Source organism: Rhinolophus ferrumequinum, chromosome 8 (genome assembly GCF_004115265.2).
Source record: "Rhinolophus ferrumequinum isolate MPI-CBG mRhiFer1 chromosome 8, mRhiFer1_v1.p, whole genome shotgun sequence".
NCBI lineage: Eukaryota > Metazoa > Chordata > Mammalia > Chiroptera > Rhinolophidae > Rhinolophus > Rhinolophus ferrumequinum.
Window position 1 is genome coordinate 90570697 of NC_046291.1, and position 14826 is coordinate 90585522.

The window sequence follows — 14826 nt, forward strand, 5'->3', positions numbered from 1 at the left end:
CCTGGATTAAAAAGCCCTACCTTGAATGACTAATTTTCCTTTGCTTGACACACTTATGCACAATTTTTGAAGCAATTATTACTTTCAAGATGTCATGCTTCCCTACTTGTTGCTATATGAAATTGCCACAGCTTAAGACGGTCGCTATGGATATCATCATCATTTCACTCATTCATTCATTCATTCATTCATTCAACCACTACATACTCAATGCGTTCCCTCTTATACTGTGACGGGCTCCCGGGATTAAGGATGAAGGCGACTAAGTCTCAATGCCCAAGCTTGAAGTGTGTGTACTGGGGAGGAGGGGAGGACAGGTGTACTGGTGAATAACCGCAATATTCTTCCTGGTAAAAGTGCTTATGCAATACATGGGCATGGGGCAGCAAGGGGAGGTGTGATCAGGGTTTCCTATGGCAATCTGAGAAGACTGCCCCTATCAGCCATCATCACTTTTTAGCTTCCAATTGCAAGGTACCCACTGGCATCTCCTTGTATGGAAAGGCAGTGAGGGTGGGGGGTAGTAACGAAGAATTTGGCCTTAATGACTCCTCATTAGGAAGAAGCCTGTGATCTTCCTCAAGAGAGCCCCAAATGAATAAACAGTTGTTTGAATACCCTTAAATTTCAAAATCAAATGTCTGACCACTCAGTCACACAGAAGGAAAACAGGGTTTCATAGGCTGGGAAATAACACCAATCATATTAGGTCAGTTCCACTCCTATTTATTAAAGGAGTTCTCTGCCAAGAAATGAGACCTCAAGTCTGGTTAAGCCCATAAAATAATCAGAGGACCAAGCCTTATGCACAGAAAACTATCTTGCAACAATACAAGGCAGTACATGAGTATATGAAAGTGACATGCAAAGAAAGAAAACAGGTGTAATTAACAGAGCTCTGGGTCATTGGGAATCAAGAGATCTGGGTTCTAATCCCAGCTCTACCACTAACCTGCACATATGGGGCAGGTCCCGTCTCCCTGTGGTCTCAGTTTGCTCGTCTGTAAAATGAGGGAATCGGACCAGAGCATATAACAAAGCAACCTCCTGAGACACACCGAAGACTTGAACCAAGCAAAGTTTCTTATTTTCCCCTCTGCTCCTTCCTGAGGTAACATGGGGGAGATTAAAATACAGGCTGAGCCTCAGTCCTGAAGTCCACTGCCTGTTAATTTCTCTGGACAACCTCAGGGTTACTACAAATACTTAAGGAGTCTGGAGGGTCTCAAAGAAGGAACTATCCCCTCTCCCATTCCTGGGCACTGAATAACAATACACCTCTAAGCTGTATTTGGTTTTGATTTTTCCCTAATGCCTCGGTGGCTTTTCCCCAAATTAGGAGTTCAGACTAATGAGGGGGTGCTTTTGTTCTAGCACCTTTCTTCACCAGCACTGTGGAGAAGATGCTCCAAGGTTACAAGGGAATTTGGGAACAACAGCCCCAAATTCCACTCTTCCAAACTACTGCTGCTGGAATGTTATGGACTTGCCAGAAAGATGGGCACCTCCTGAGTGCCAACACTCCCATCAGCTCCGGGAGCTGAGGTTTTTCTTAGGATCAAGCAAAAGAGGACTACAGGGGGCAAGGTCACTGGACACCAGGAAGGACTTGTTCAGGACAGAGACTGGAGACTCAAAATTGGGTTCCCAAGAGCTTTCCCTGGGGAATTTTTTGGGACAGACTCAGGGAGCCAGTTTGGAATGTTGGTAGAAAGGAGTAGTTCTGGAATCTACACCTACCCACTCTCCATCCCCCACTCCATCCCCATTCCTTCCATCCAGCCCATCTGGGTGCAGCCACTTCACAAATCCCACAGGGAGAGGCCTGCAGATTCCCAGGAGTTTTTGTGGGAAAGAAAAACAAGCCATGGCCATCGACTCCACCGCCTTCTCTTTTCTCTTCCAGCTTCTCCCTGGAGCTGGTTTGTGGAGACCAGAGGCTCTCAGGAGTTCCTGGGCATGCAGACATTATGGAGCCAAATTCCACAGAAGAGGAGGGGGAGGGAGCTGCAAACGGTCCCATCACACGCCCCGGAAGCTCCGGGCTGAGCTTTCTGAGGTTTTCCCACCTGCAGGCCCTGTGTGTGAATGTCAAGGCGTTGGGGCAGAGGGATGTGGGTTCCAATTGTCTTTTTGGGGGGCAAGATTTTTGGTCTTTCTGAGTCTCGGTTTCCTTGTCTGTAAAGTGAGGGTGATAACATCAACCTTATAAAGAGATTATGAAGTTTCAATGAATTAATGGAGGCAAAGTGCCCAGCACACAGTAGGCACCGCCGAGGACGGCTGGAGAATTTCCGTCTAGGAGGGCCTTACAGTCGCAGCCTGGAGGAAGGGGTGGGATGGAAGCCAGGGGATTCATCTCAGAGCTGCCTTGCCTGGCGCACACGTATTTATTTTGAGGGCAGGAGGCCCTCTGGAGAGAAGCTGATAGAGATTATTGGAGCGGGGGACAGGGGGTAAGGATCCCCACACCTCAGTGGAAGATCTGGGGGTCCCCCGCCACTCCAATCCGTGTGAACCCGGAGGGGTCCCTCTGCCCGCGGAGGGGCGCGGTACTCACGGTGTGCGCCGCGCCGGCGAGCAGCAACAGCAGCAGCCGCAGCGACCGCGGCTGCAGGCAGGGGCGCATGGTGCCCGGCGCGCTCCCGGCGGCAGCCCCGACGGCCGCCCACTCGTGCTCACCGCGGGCTCTGGAGCTCAGCGCCCCCCGCAGGGTCCCAGATGCCGGCCCGCCGCCGCGCCGGGAGGAGCCATAATTGGGCCAGGCGACCCGCGGCTACCCCGGGACTGCGCCTCCTCGGAAAAGGTGGCCGCACGCTATGCCGCCCGGCCCATTGATAAGGACGCGGCGCTGCCTGCGCTCCTCCGCCCAGCCTGACTGACTGGCTGGGGACTGGCGGGCAGGCTGGCAGGGGAGGAGGCGGAGGGAGGGCGCGGGGGCCTGGATCCGGCTCCCGCAGCCTGGGCCCGGGAGCCGAGGAGACCAGGAGAGGGCACGCTGGCTTAGCCTTCGACGCTGCAACACCCCCAAGTCCAGAAAGCGCACTCAGCCCCGTCACAACCTTGCTGCGCGCGGATGGACAGCCCATGTCACCTTTTTGCACCTCAGTGTTCTCATCCCTCACATACATCTAATACCCGCCTTCGGGATGAAAGAAGATTGCGCTAGTAGTGCCCTGTGACAGCGGGTGCTCTATCAATGCCTGTTGCATCTATTCTGCGGGCCAGTTACCTTGCACTTTATTTCGTTTTCACTTTATTTTTCTTCACTATTAAAGTTATGCTGGCTCATTCTGGAAAGTTTCACTTCCATGAGCACCATCACCCGGGAAGCCTTTCACCATCAGGTGGCCCAAGGAGGACCATCTGGTCCACCCGGGGCTGACTCGCCCTTAGGGTTCATGCTTCCTGGCCTCGCTGGAGGCTGTTTAAACATTAGGCAGATATTCCCAGTAGCCTGCTCAAGCTGAGTCTGACTGCTTAGATTTCCTGGAGGATGGCATTTGGCCTTTCGGTACAAGGTACCCTCAAACGGCTTTTGTACACTCACTATTTTCTTCCTCTGCACTGGTGCCCACTCCCTTTCCACTTGCCTCTCCTTCTATCTTGACCTTTCCCCAGGCATTTTAAATACATCAGCTCATTAAACTCCCCCAAAATCTGAAGGTGATATACTGGTTTGACAGAAGAGATCCTTGAGGGTAGAGGAAGATCAATCAGCCATCCAGGCACACGCAACTCAGCGTGTCAGACGGGAGAGCCGGGCTCTGCACTGCACGGCTGGCTCTGAGTCTCTGTGAATGACCTCTGGTCAGATTGCTAAGCGGCTGTTAAAGTAAGATGCTGTAGTCCTCAGCAGCCTTCCTACCTGAAGAGGCGAGGTGAGATTCATAAATCACCGCAGAAATAAAAGGGGGGGAAATGCTTTCTGCTCTCAGGTCAGCAGTCAATATTCAGTACATGTCAATCTGAAGTTTACATAACCACCAACTCACTTTTAGGAACTTTCGCAATAGAAATACTTACCCAACGACCCGATGAAAGATGCGCAAGGATGTCTGTGGAAGCACCTTCGTTGCAGCAGAAAACGGGAGATAATGTAATGGAAGGGGAACACTTAGCCCCACGCTTGATGTTACCTTTTTGTGTAAAGTAACCATGAGTATACTACTTCTGGCTTCTCTCTACCCACCTCAGCCATGTCCCTCCCCGCAACACACACGTGTGCTGAGCTCTACATGATTAATGTATTTGGGATAAGGACGGGCATGAGATTCTGCCCCCCAACTCTCCCCCTCCTTTCCCAGCACCCCCACCTGCAGAGAGCCTGAGACTGAGTTGCCCTGGGCCAGGCTGTCGTTGGTGGTCAAGGCTCTGCCTGTATTGACCCAGTATCACCAGTGACAGGGTGGTGGCCTATCTAATTCTGAGGTTCACTATTAGAAAACTCACTTTCCCACAAGTATAAACCACATTCTCCACGACCAATATTATCACTAATAAAAGGGACATTGGGGCGGCCGGTTGGCTCAGTTGGTGAGAGCGCAGTGCTCATAACACCAAGGTTGCCGGTTCGATTCCCACATGGACCACTGAGCTGTGCCCAACACAACTAGATTGAAATCAACGACTTGACTTGGAGCTGATGGATACTGGAAAAACATACTGTTCCCCAGTATTCCCCAATAAAATTTTTTTTAAAAAAGTGACATTTTTTAAATGTCTGTTTTAATCTTATTTCTCAATTGGTTCAAGATTTAGACTGGAAAGAAAAATGTTACTTGCTGGTCCCCAATTAAACTCCAACCCCCTAAATGTGCATCAGAAAGTCTTTGAGTTAAGGACTTGCAATTTTTACTGTATAGATTTCCTGTTGCTTGAATATTTTCTGTAACTACTGTATATTATTTTTTTGATGGAAAGAAATAAAAAGAAAACAATATAAAAATGCAATCTCTGTTCTCTACCAGAACCTCATGATATCCACTGAAAAAGCAAAACAACATTTGTTCTGGGCAATTCAATAAATTTCTGGCCTGTGGCAAACCATTCGTTCTTCCTCAAATGGGAGGCATTTGAGAAAAGGGGCTGAAGTACTCTGTGAGAAGCCCTTTTACAAGCCATGTGTGCTGTTAGTGGCTTTGTAAACCCCACTTGAGAAAACAATTTTATAACAGAGGTGGGAGGAAAAGATAGGGACCAAACAACATTATATAATACCTGCCATGTGTGAAGGAGTCTTGTAGGAATTTGCAGTGTGTTGTTAGATCCTCCAAGACTACATGAGAGAGAATTACTTTCCTTGACTAATAGGTTGGGAGCTTGAGGCTTGGAGAAGATAAGAACTGCCCTCCAACAACACAGCCAAGAAGGGGCAGGGGCAGAATTTGAAATCAGGACTGAACCCAATGCCCATGCCCTCTGCACTGTACTAGGATTCCTCTCATCCGTGAAGATGACTTCCTAAACCTGGGGCTTCCGCACTTCTTTGGCACACATCATCTCATCTGATCCGCAAAACCCGCCTATGGGGTCGGTAGGACCAGCAGTCAGGGGCTGGCAGGAGAGGGAGGAACTGTTGCCCGTGTGATTTAATTGAAGACAGATTAACGAAAGGACTGTGTGCAGAAGTGTGGGCAGGGTTAAGGGAACCAACAAGGGATGGTGAGGCAGTAGGGATTAGCAACAATGGGCCGGAAGGCTGACAGAGTCTCCCCTGAGCAAACTTCAGTCAGTCTCCTCGGAGTTCTCTTCTTGATTAGGCCTCCACTGTGACCCTGACTGTCTTTGGGCTGCCTCTCCCAGTCCCGGCAAGGATTCTGCCATCAGTTTTGGGAGAATGCCTCCACTCCTGATCTTATCACCCTTGATATCTGATCAAGTTCCTCATCCCTCCCCAAATCCTGTTGGTTTTCCAAATCCTCCATCTCTCCTCTTTGCAATCTTCCATCCACTCACCCTTCACCCTGCTCCTTGGCTATAAATCCCCACTTGTCCCTGTCATATTCCAAGTGGAGTCTGATCTCTTTCTCCCCTATTGCAACAGTCTTGAATAAAGTCTTCCTCATCGTTTTTTAACAAGTGTCAGAGTAATTTTGTCTTTAACAAGGGGTAAGGACAGAAAACAATGATCCCAGAAGCTGGCAAGAGCTATCCTTGAAAGAGAAGCCACTCGTAGGAACTTAACCATAGAGGAATGCAGCCACTGTCAAAACTGTGATAAATACTCTGCCCTCTCTCGTCTCCTGTCCACTGATCTCCTGGCAACGTCTTCCATTGGCTGAACTCAACCCAAAGCCAGAGACAGGCAGACAAATGAGGGCTGCGGGGAGGAAATGTCCATAGAGTTTAATCTCCTGGGTGGAGAAGGTAGAAAATTAATTTGTGAAGAATGAGGCAAAAGAAGAATAATCCCACGTGGAAATATCTTTAAAGCCATTTAACAGGTGTAGAAACTGACTTGATGAGGCTTTAAATCAAGGTCATACAGCTAGGCGGTAGGATTGCTGGTACTGAAACTCAGGTGAGCTGTTTCCATCACTCTTATACCCATTACCCCCAAATCTAGCAATGGAAAACCAGCAATTATTTATTGTCATTTCACAGTTTTGGGGATTGACTGGGCTCAGCCAGGCAGTTCTCACTTGGGGTCTTTCACATGGCTGCAGTCAGACGGCAGCTGAGACCAGAGTTACCTCAAGATGTGCTCACTCAACTGTCTGGGGCTGAAGCATCTGAGAGGTTCCTCAGCTGTCTCTTTCTCTTTGTGAGAAAGGATTTCCAACACACACCCTCCACCTTCCAACATCCACCGTCCTTCTAGTGAACGTAGAACGGTAGAAGGAAAAGGATTTTTCTTCCCCTGCAAATCCCCTCAAAAATTAAATTTAAACATTTCCCTGTGCCAAAAAGGAAAGAGATCTTTTTTCTTCTTCCTTTTCTTTTTGCATTTTCTTTAAAAAACTTCTCATTGTAAATCTTTTCCCTTTCTCTTTGAGATGCAGGTAAATCTTTTAAAAAGCTAATTAAGGCTCTTGCCATTTTGCATCCCAGGAATGAAGACCTTGGAGTCATCTCTTTGAAATGTGAACATCAAGGAAAATGGTGCTCTGCCTCCCGGTCACTATGGGAGTTTAGCCCAGGTGCCTGGCTCCACGTTGTAATTTCCCACTTGTGGAAAAGATACGAGAAGTTCTATTTTTCCTTTGAATAAAGGCAATTAGCATGTGTGTATGATGGATTGTATCTGCCTGGCTATGTAAAAGGCTACGATTTCTATTTGTCTTTGCAACCTCTCTTGTGGTTTGCTGGTGACGGGCATCATCGTCTCCTTTAATGCTTATTCAATAATAACACTGATTCATTCGTTCCTTCATTTTGTGGAGAGGATTCATCTGGTTGGCAGTACATTTTATTTTTAATTACTTTTCCGCCAAGAAATCGTGTCATTTTTTTTTTTTTTTTGCATTTTTCCAAAAGCAATAAACACTTGGAAAACTAATTAAGCACATTCATTCAATGAATATTTATGGAGGACCTACCTAATCCAGGTGCTGTGAACCAGAATGATAGGGGCCTGGGGAAATTGCCCTCGGTAACCTCAGCCCCATTCTTGAAACCCAAGGGGCTAGATTGCACCCCTTCCCAGGAGGCCCAGAAAGATGACTGAGGCTGATAGACAAGACTTCAGAGGCTTTCACAACAACATATTTAACAAATCTATTGGTTGGCTGGAGTAAGCAACTTCAGAACGTATGGTGGATGACATTGCAACCTGATAAATGCTATGGGAGCATATACCAAGGGGCCAGACCAAACCTGGTGGGTATTAGGTTGAGTCATATTAGTCACCATTTTTCTAGGTAACATACATTTGAATATTGACATTTTTTTAAGGTTCAACCTAATAAACGTTTGTTGGTTGTGTCAGGCCAGACTTTATTCCCTCTTCTTCTGATACAAGTACCCCTTGCCTTTCCCCAATCTCAGACCACATGGCTTGGGTGGGGCTTTCACCAACAGCAGCCCAGGAGTGAGCACATGACACAGACCTGGGTGAGGAGAGTCATCCCTACCAATAATCACCATGATTGGTTCAGGGATGGGCACATGACTCAAGCTGGGCCAATAGGAATGGCACCAACGAAACAATGTGTTGGCACTATGCGCAAGTTAGGTGCAACATGGCAGCCTTTCCATAGCACTGAGAAATCCTGTCTGAGAATGAAGCCAACATGGAGTGAAGAGAACCAAGAAACAGAGATAAAATCTTTTTTTTTAATTAAAATTTATTGGGGTGACAATGGTTAGTAAAATTACATAGGGTTCAAGTGTACAATTCTGTATTACATCACCTATCTATCACATTGTGTGTTCACCACCCAGAGTCAGTGCTCCTTCCATCACCATATAGTTGAGCCCCTTTATCCTCATCTAGCACCCCTCCTCCCCCCTTACCCTCTGGTAACCACTAAACTATTGTCTGAGCAGAGACAAAATCTTGACACCATCATCTGTCACCTAGATGTAGCTGTGACTGAAGCCTCTCACCATAGATGATAGATAGACATACAGACGATAAGTTTTAAACTTTTTTTTCACTTTTGAATCCATTTCTGCCCCTGTAACAGAAAGAGCACTGACATACACGTAAGGAAGGCTTCCCAGGAAAGTAATATTTGAGCTGAAGGGGTTGGTTTGGAGAGGGAGGAGAGGAGAGCATTGGGGAGGAGAGGAGTTGGCTATCACTGGGTGTCTGGGTCTCAGGCCTTCACCAAATGACTCCACCAATGAAATGAACTTGCTCTGCCCCTTCAGCTGCTCAATAAACCAAACAAAAGGCTCTGTCCTTTCCTGAATGTGAGCTTTTCTGGGAACCAAGCTAATGTATTATTGATGAGCCATAAATAATGGGGCAAGCATGATTTCCTATTCAGTACTGAAGTACAAAGGTATAACACTGACATTTAAATGAAGTTTTTATGGTCCAGGTTCACTGTTTACACTCTGGAAACGTGGGCTGGCTTTCTCTAAAGCAGTTTTTCCTTTACTTTTCTTATTTCCTTCCTCCGTTTGTCATCATCCTTTGAATATTTCTATTAAATATTATGGTTAACACAGATCAAACAAAAGAGAGTAAAGAAAATCATATCTGAAAGACAATGTCGCTGGTGCTTCCAAGGACTTATTGTCACTGGATGGAACAAAGAAAGGTCGGGTGCACCCCAACCTCCCAGGGGCTCCCCACGTTTGTGCCTAAGGCAATTTGGGTTGGCATACAGAAAAGAATGGTCTCAACAGACAAACCTGGGTTCAAATCCTGACATAAGCATCGATTAGTCGTGTGACCTATGGCAAGTTACGTTAGCCCTCTAAGCCTCAGTTTCTTCATCTATATGGTGGGGAAAGTAATAGCCATCTTTCAGCATTGCCATGAGGTTGAAAATAATTCAGTGCAATTAAATTGTCTGGATATATAAATTAAGATGTATTTGGCTGCAGAAAATAGACAAATCCACTGAAACTGGCTGAAAGAGCAATAAGGATAATTACTGGCTCACATGACTGAGGGTCCAGAGACAGAGAATGCGTCAGGTTAGCCTGGTACGTGGCTCATGCTCTGTTTGCCGTGGTTCTCTGGGCTCTGCCCTCCTCTGAGTTGGGTAGCGTCAGGCTAATCTGCAACCAATGCTAGAGTGACCGAGAATGTGGTACTCTCTTAAGATGTTGACTCTCCCCCGTCAAAAGGTGGAATTTACGTTCCTGGTGAATCTTTGTAACAATCTCAACTGATAGAATGAAGTGGAAATGGTGCTGCACAAGTTTCAAGGCTAGGTCATTAAAGGAAATACAGCTTAAGCCTGGCTCTCTCTTGGAACCCAGTGGCCGTGTTGTGAGGAAATGCAGGACATCTGTGGGTATTTTGGTCGAGAGCCTCAACTAGGTTCCCAGCTGGCAACTTTAGCATCAACCACTCTTCTGCCTCCCACCTTTGAGGTCTTCCACCTGGAGCAGGAAACAAGCCATCTCTGCTGTGCCCTGTCTGAATTCCTGTCCCACAGAAACTGTGAGAGATAGTAAATGATTACCGTTGTTTTAAGCCACTAAGTTTTGGGACAATTCGTTATGGAGTAATACATAATGAAATACAACAAAAAAAATTTTTTAAAAGTTTGCAAGGCAAAAGCTATTAACAGCAAATAACAAGCTGAGGGGAACTTTTGTAACATTTATCACAGAACACAAGACTAATGTCTCTAATATGTAAAGAGTTCCAACAACTCAATAAGAAAAACACCAAGAACTCAATAGAAAAATGGGTAAGGAACATGGATTTACAGAAAAGGAAACACAACGTCTCCTAAACATATGAAAACATGCTCACCTTCACTAATTAAAGAAAAAAAAGCCATACTGAAATACTAATTTTTGCCCATCAGATTGGTAAAACTATAAAAGTTTTATAACATATTCTGTTAGTAAGGCTGTAAGGAAACAAGTGTGCTCATGCATTACAAGTAGGAGTAAAAAATTAATGCAAAGCCCATGGAGGGCAACTTGACAATAGTTATCAGTATTACAAATACAGACACTTTGACCTAGCACTTCCACTTGAAAGGGCTTTTTCTACAGAGATACTCACATGTATATGAATGAATGTATGTACAAGAAATGATGTATTCATTTGTATAAATCATTACCATATAGTTTATAATAGCAAAAGACCACGAACAGCCTATATAGTTAACAACAGGGGACTGATTACATATATCACAGAATATTTGTAACCATAAAAAAAGAATGAGGAGGTTGATATGGAATGATCACCCAGATATCTTTTTAAGTGAAAACAAGAAGAGTCAGAAGAGTAAGCTATTTGGGCTTTCAAACAAGGGGTGAACTTCTCAGACATGTAAACATGCATATAACTGCTTCTATATGTATAGACTATCCCTGGAAAGACAAAAAAGAACCTGTTAACATGAGTTACCTCTGGGAAAAGGAATCTGGTGGCTCAAGATCAAGAGTAAGAGGGAGATTTTTTACTTCAAAGATTTGGAAGCATATTAATATATTGGCCATATTCCAAATATATATATTTAGAATTCACTTGGCATAACTCATTAGTGACTTAATTCTACAAATATTTTTGGAGGTCCTTCCCACCAGATGCCAGGCAGTGTGCAAGGTGATGAGTATACAGTGGTGAACAAGTCAGCCTTCATTGAAATTATTGTCTAGGAAGACAGGCATCAAAGAGGCAAACCCATCAGTCTAGGGTCACACATTGTGCTAAGGCATTGGAGGGAAAGACCTCAGTGCTGGGAGAGGGTCCTGGAGTGGGACCTGACTTAGAAAGTGTTCATTGTAAAAGAAAAGTTGGCTAGGTATTACATCACCAAAAAGGATTTATTTGGGAAAAAGAAAGGATTGCAATCCTGTAAGTGCAGCCAAGGGAAATCACGTGGAAGTTCTGCCCAGACAAAGGTGGAGGAAGTAACTTATAGAGGGGAAGAGAAAGTTAAGGGGAGAGCTATCTTGTAAACAGGATTCTTCCTGTAGGGTTATCTTGATAACAGACACAGAGAGTGACAGCTCCTCACACAAACCCTAGATCCTCCTGATTTCTGTTCAGAGTAAGGTCTCTCCTAAATTTTAACAAAAGGGAAGCCAGGAAAAGCCCCTTTGAGGAAGGAATCCTAAGGCTGAGTAAGAATTAGCCAGGTTTCTGCTTATTTATTGCTGCAGCTATATCTATCTCCAAACTTACCAGCTTGAAACAACCATTTTGTTATTTCTCATGAATTTTGGGGTCCGGAAGTCAGGCAGTTAAAGCAGTCATAGACCCACCAGGGTTCAAGAAGAGGGCACAGGGACCCACCTGTCCACGGGAGGAGTGTCAAAGAATTTTCAGCCAGCTTTAACATACCACACCAGGTGAAGGGGCTGCGGGGGGAGCCCTTGGAGAGGGGTGAAGAGAAGGTGAAGACAGGGGGCAACAATCAGGTCCTGCAGAACCTTGAAATTTGTGTTAAGGATTTTGAGTTTTATTTTCTGTAGAATGTGAAGCCACTGAGGATTTTTAAGCAAGAAAATTAACTGCTCCCCCTATGCTATCAAAGTGTATAGCTTACCACTTCCCTGATTGTTATCACACTCATCTCATTGCCTTAATTTGCAGGAGTCTGAGATAGCTTCGTATTCTGCTCATGGCAAACACTAAGTAAAATAAATGTGAAATACATAAATGAGTTGATTAAATAATTGATTATCTAAAACAGCTGCGATTGTAGGGCATCAGTTCAGTGATTTGATAATTTTCATGTGTCTGTAAATTTCCTGAGGGAGCTTATTAAAATGCAGATTATGATACAGTAGGTCTGGGGTGACCTGAGATTCTGTATTTCTAACAAGCTTCTGTGCTACAGCTTATGCTTTCAATAAGTAGTAAGTGTTTAGAAATCATTGTAGGTCAGAGTGTCTTCAGAAACAAAAAGATGTGGGATGTAGGTGCCAAACAATCGGAGGTGAAATGATGTCATCCGGGTCCAGAGTCTTATTCCAGCTTCCTGCTGTCTTCATCAGCTTCACCTTAGTGCTAGGGCCCCTCATGGCCTCTGATGGCTGCTACAATTCCAAGGAATCACTTCGGAACACTATAATGTACATAAAGAGAACAATACTGTTTCTATGTACTTCTCTGTCTTAGGAGAGAGGACCCCCTAGGAGACATCCCCGAATGGGGGATGTAGGTCTCTGTGTCCAGAACTGGGTTATATACTCAACTCTAAATATTGGTTGTACAGAGACCTACATATTATATCTGTATCTATAGCTATATGTCTATAGCTATATATAAAATAGGGAATTTGGCCATTTTTCTAAGAAAAAAATTAAGTACAAATTAAAAACTGTAATCTAATATCCATTAAAAAGTGTATAGAAACAAGCATTTGATGATTTGAGTTGGGGTGGAAAAGTCTGAGACTATTGGAAACATAGTACCTGTTTTGAAATCGACAACCTTGTTGGGGCAACAAAATAGAATGAAATATAGCAACCTACTATATAAGCAAATGAATTTTTTACCTTCTTGGCCAACAGTTATTGGGTAATCACTATGAATAAGAACTGTGTCAAGGGCTGTGGGAGATCCAAAGATAAGTCACAGTCCCCCGCCCTTAAGAATTCTTCAGGTTAAGATCATACACAAACAATGATGGGTGCAGCATATAAAAAGATAAATGCCAAAAAAGATGGTGGAACCAAGTGTATGGAAGCCCAGAGGAGGGAAACAGCCCTTCTGACCTGGAAGGTTATGGGGAAGGTAGGAGATATACCATCTCTAGGGGTAGCCTGAAAATATGGGGAGATTTTTAATTGATGATGATGAAGGGGAGAGGGAGAGATTGGAGAATGGGAAGATGGTAAAAATGAACATGCCCAGTGGGGGTGGGGGTCAAAACCACATACAGCACAACAAGTGATATGGGTGTGGGAAATGAAGGTATCCTCACTGAATTCCTGCTATAATCTCTCATCAATACGAAGCCATAAATAACATCAAGCAAATGCCAAGTCATAGGTACGGGTGAGCAGGGTGGTGTAGACAGGACTGGAAGTCCGGGGAGCAGGCCCAGTTTTACGGTTTATAACCTCTAAATATCAGCCTCCAAGATAGAAACAGTTTCTTCAGTGAATAATTGCAACAACAACCAAATAATATGGAGGGAGAATCTATTGATTAGAAGAGACCTAAAAGACATATCAATCTATTGCAATGTGTGGATTTTATTTGAATTCTGATTCAAACTGGCAAACTCTAAAAGGTTTTGGCATTTATGAGACAATTGGGTCCTGGATAGTTTAAGATGTTAAGAAATTATTGTAATTTCTTTTTTTTTTTTTCCAAAGATTTTATTGGGGAAGGGGAACAGGACTTTATTGGGGAACAGTGTGTACTTCCAGGCCTGTCCAAGTCAAGTTGTTGTCCTTTCAGTCTTAGTTGTGTCGGGCACAGCTCAGCTCCAGGTCCAGTTGCCGTTGCTAGTTGCAGGGGGCACAGCCCACCATCCCTTGGAGGGAGTTGAACTGGCAACCTTGTGGTTGAGAGCCCACTGGCCCATGTGGGAATCGAACTGGTAGCCTTCGGAGTTAGGAGCATGGAGCTCTAACCGCCTGAGCCACCAGGCCGGCCCTGTAATTTTTTTAAGGCACTGGTATTGTGGTTATGTTTTTTAAAAGAGTCCTCATCTTTTGGAAGTATATTCTGAAATATTTATGGATGAAATGATGTCTGGGATTTCTTCAAAATAATATGGGGAGTAGGGGAAAGGTATAGACGAAACATGATTGGCCATGATTTGATCATTGTTGCAGGTGGGTGTTGAAGGTTCATTATACTATTTTGCCTACCTTTGTATATGTTTGAAATTTATCATAATAGAAAACGGAAAACAACCTGTATTTAAGTAGGGCGTCCTTGAATCAATGTCTGTCGGGGAAGCTCCACCCACTGCCCCTGGGAGGCCCCGCCCCTTTCGGCGCGCAGCTCTCCCGCGATGGGCTCTCGCAGGTTACCAGTTTATAGTGTCTCCTGGCTTTTTCATTTTCCCGCGGGATTCCATTGGCTTCGTACTTCATAAGTCGCGCACTCTGTACTTCCCCATGCCCCGCAGACTGCTCCGAGTCCCCAGAAGTCATCCACGGCCTCTGTCCCTCGCGCTGCGACAGCCCGGCTCCCCCCACGTCCCTGGGGAGTTTGGTGGTGCCCTGGCGCAGACCCTGGGAGCGCGTCCGCGTCGTCATGGCGACGCTCCGAGCTGG

At 45.2% G+C, this 14826-nt stretch overlaps 1 protein-coding gene across 1 annotated transcript in view; it reads right to left on the bottom strand.

Moving 5' to 3' along the window:
- The window catches only part of SCTR (secretin receptor), a 76662-nt gene extending 73804 nt beyond the window's left edge, over positions 1 to 2858 (bottom strand). Inside the window, exon 1 of the mRNA XM_033111818.1 lies at positions 2561 to 2858. Within this exon, the coding sequence (XP_032967709.1) occupies positions 2561 to 2629 (69 nt within the window). The 5' untranslated portion in view covers positions 2630 to 2858. The remainder of the gene's footprint in view (positions 1 to 2560) is intronic.
- Between the last annotated feature and the right edge of the window lie 11968 nt (positions 2859 to 14826).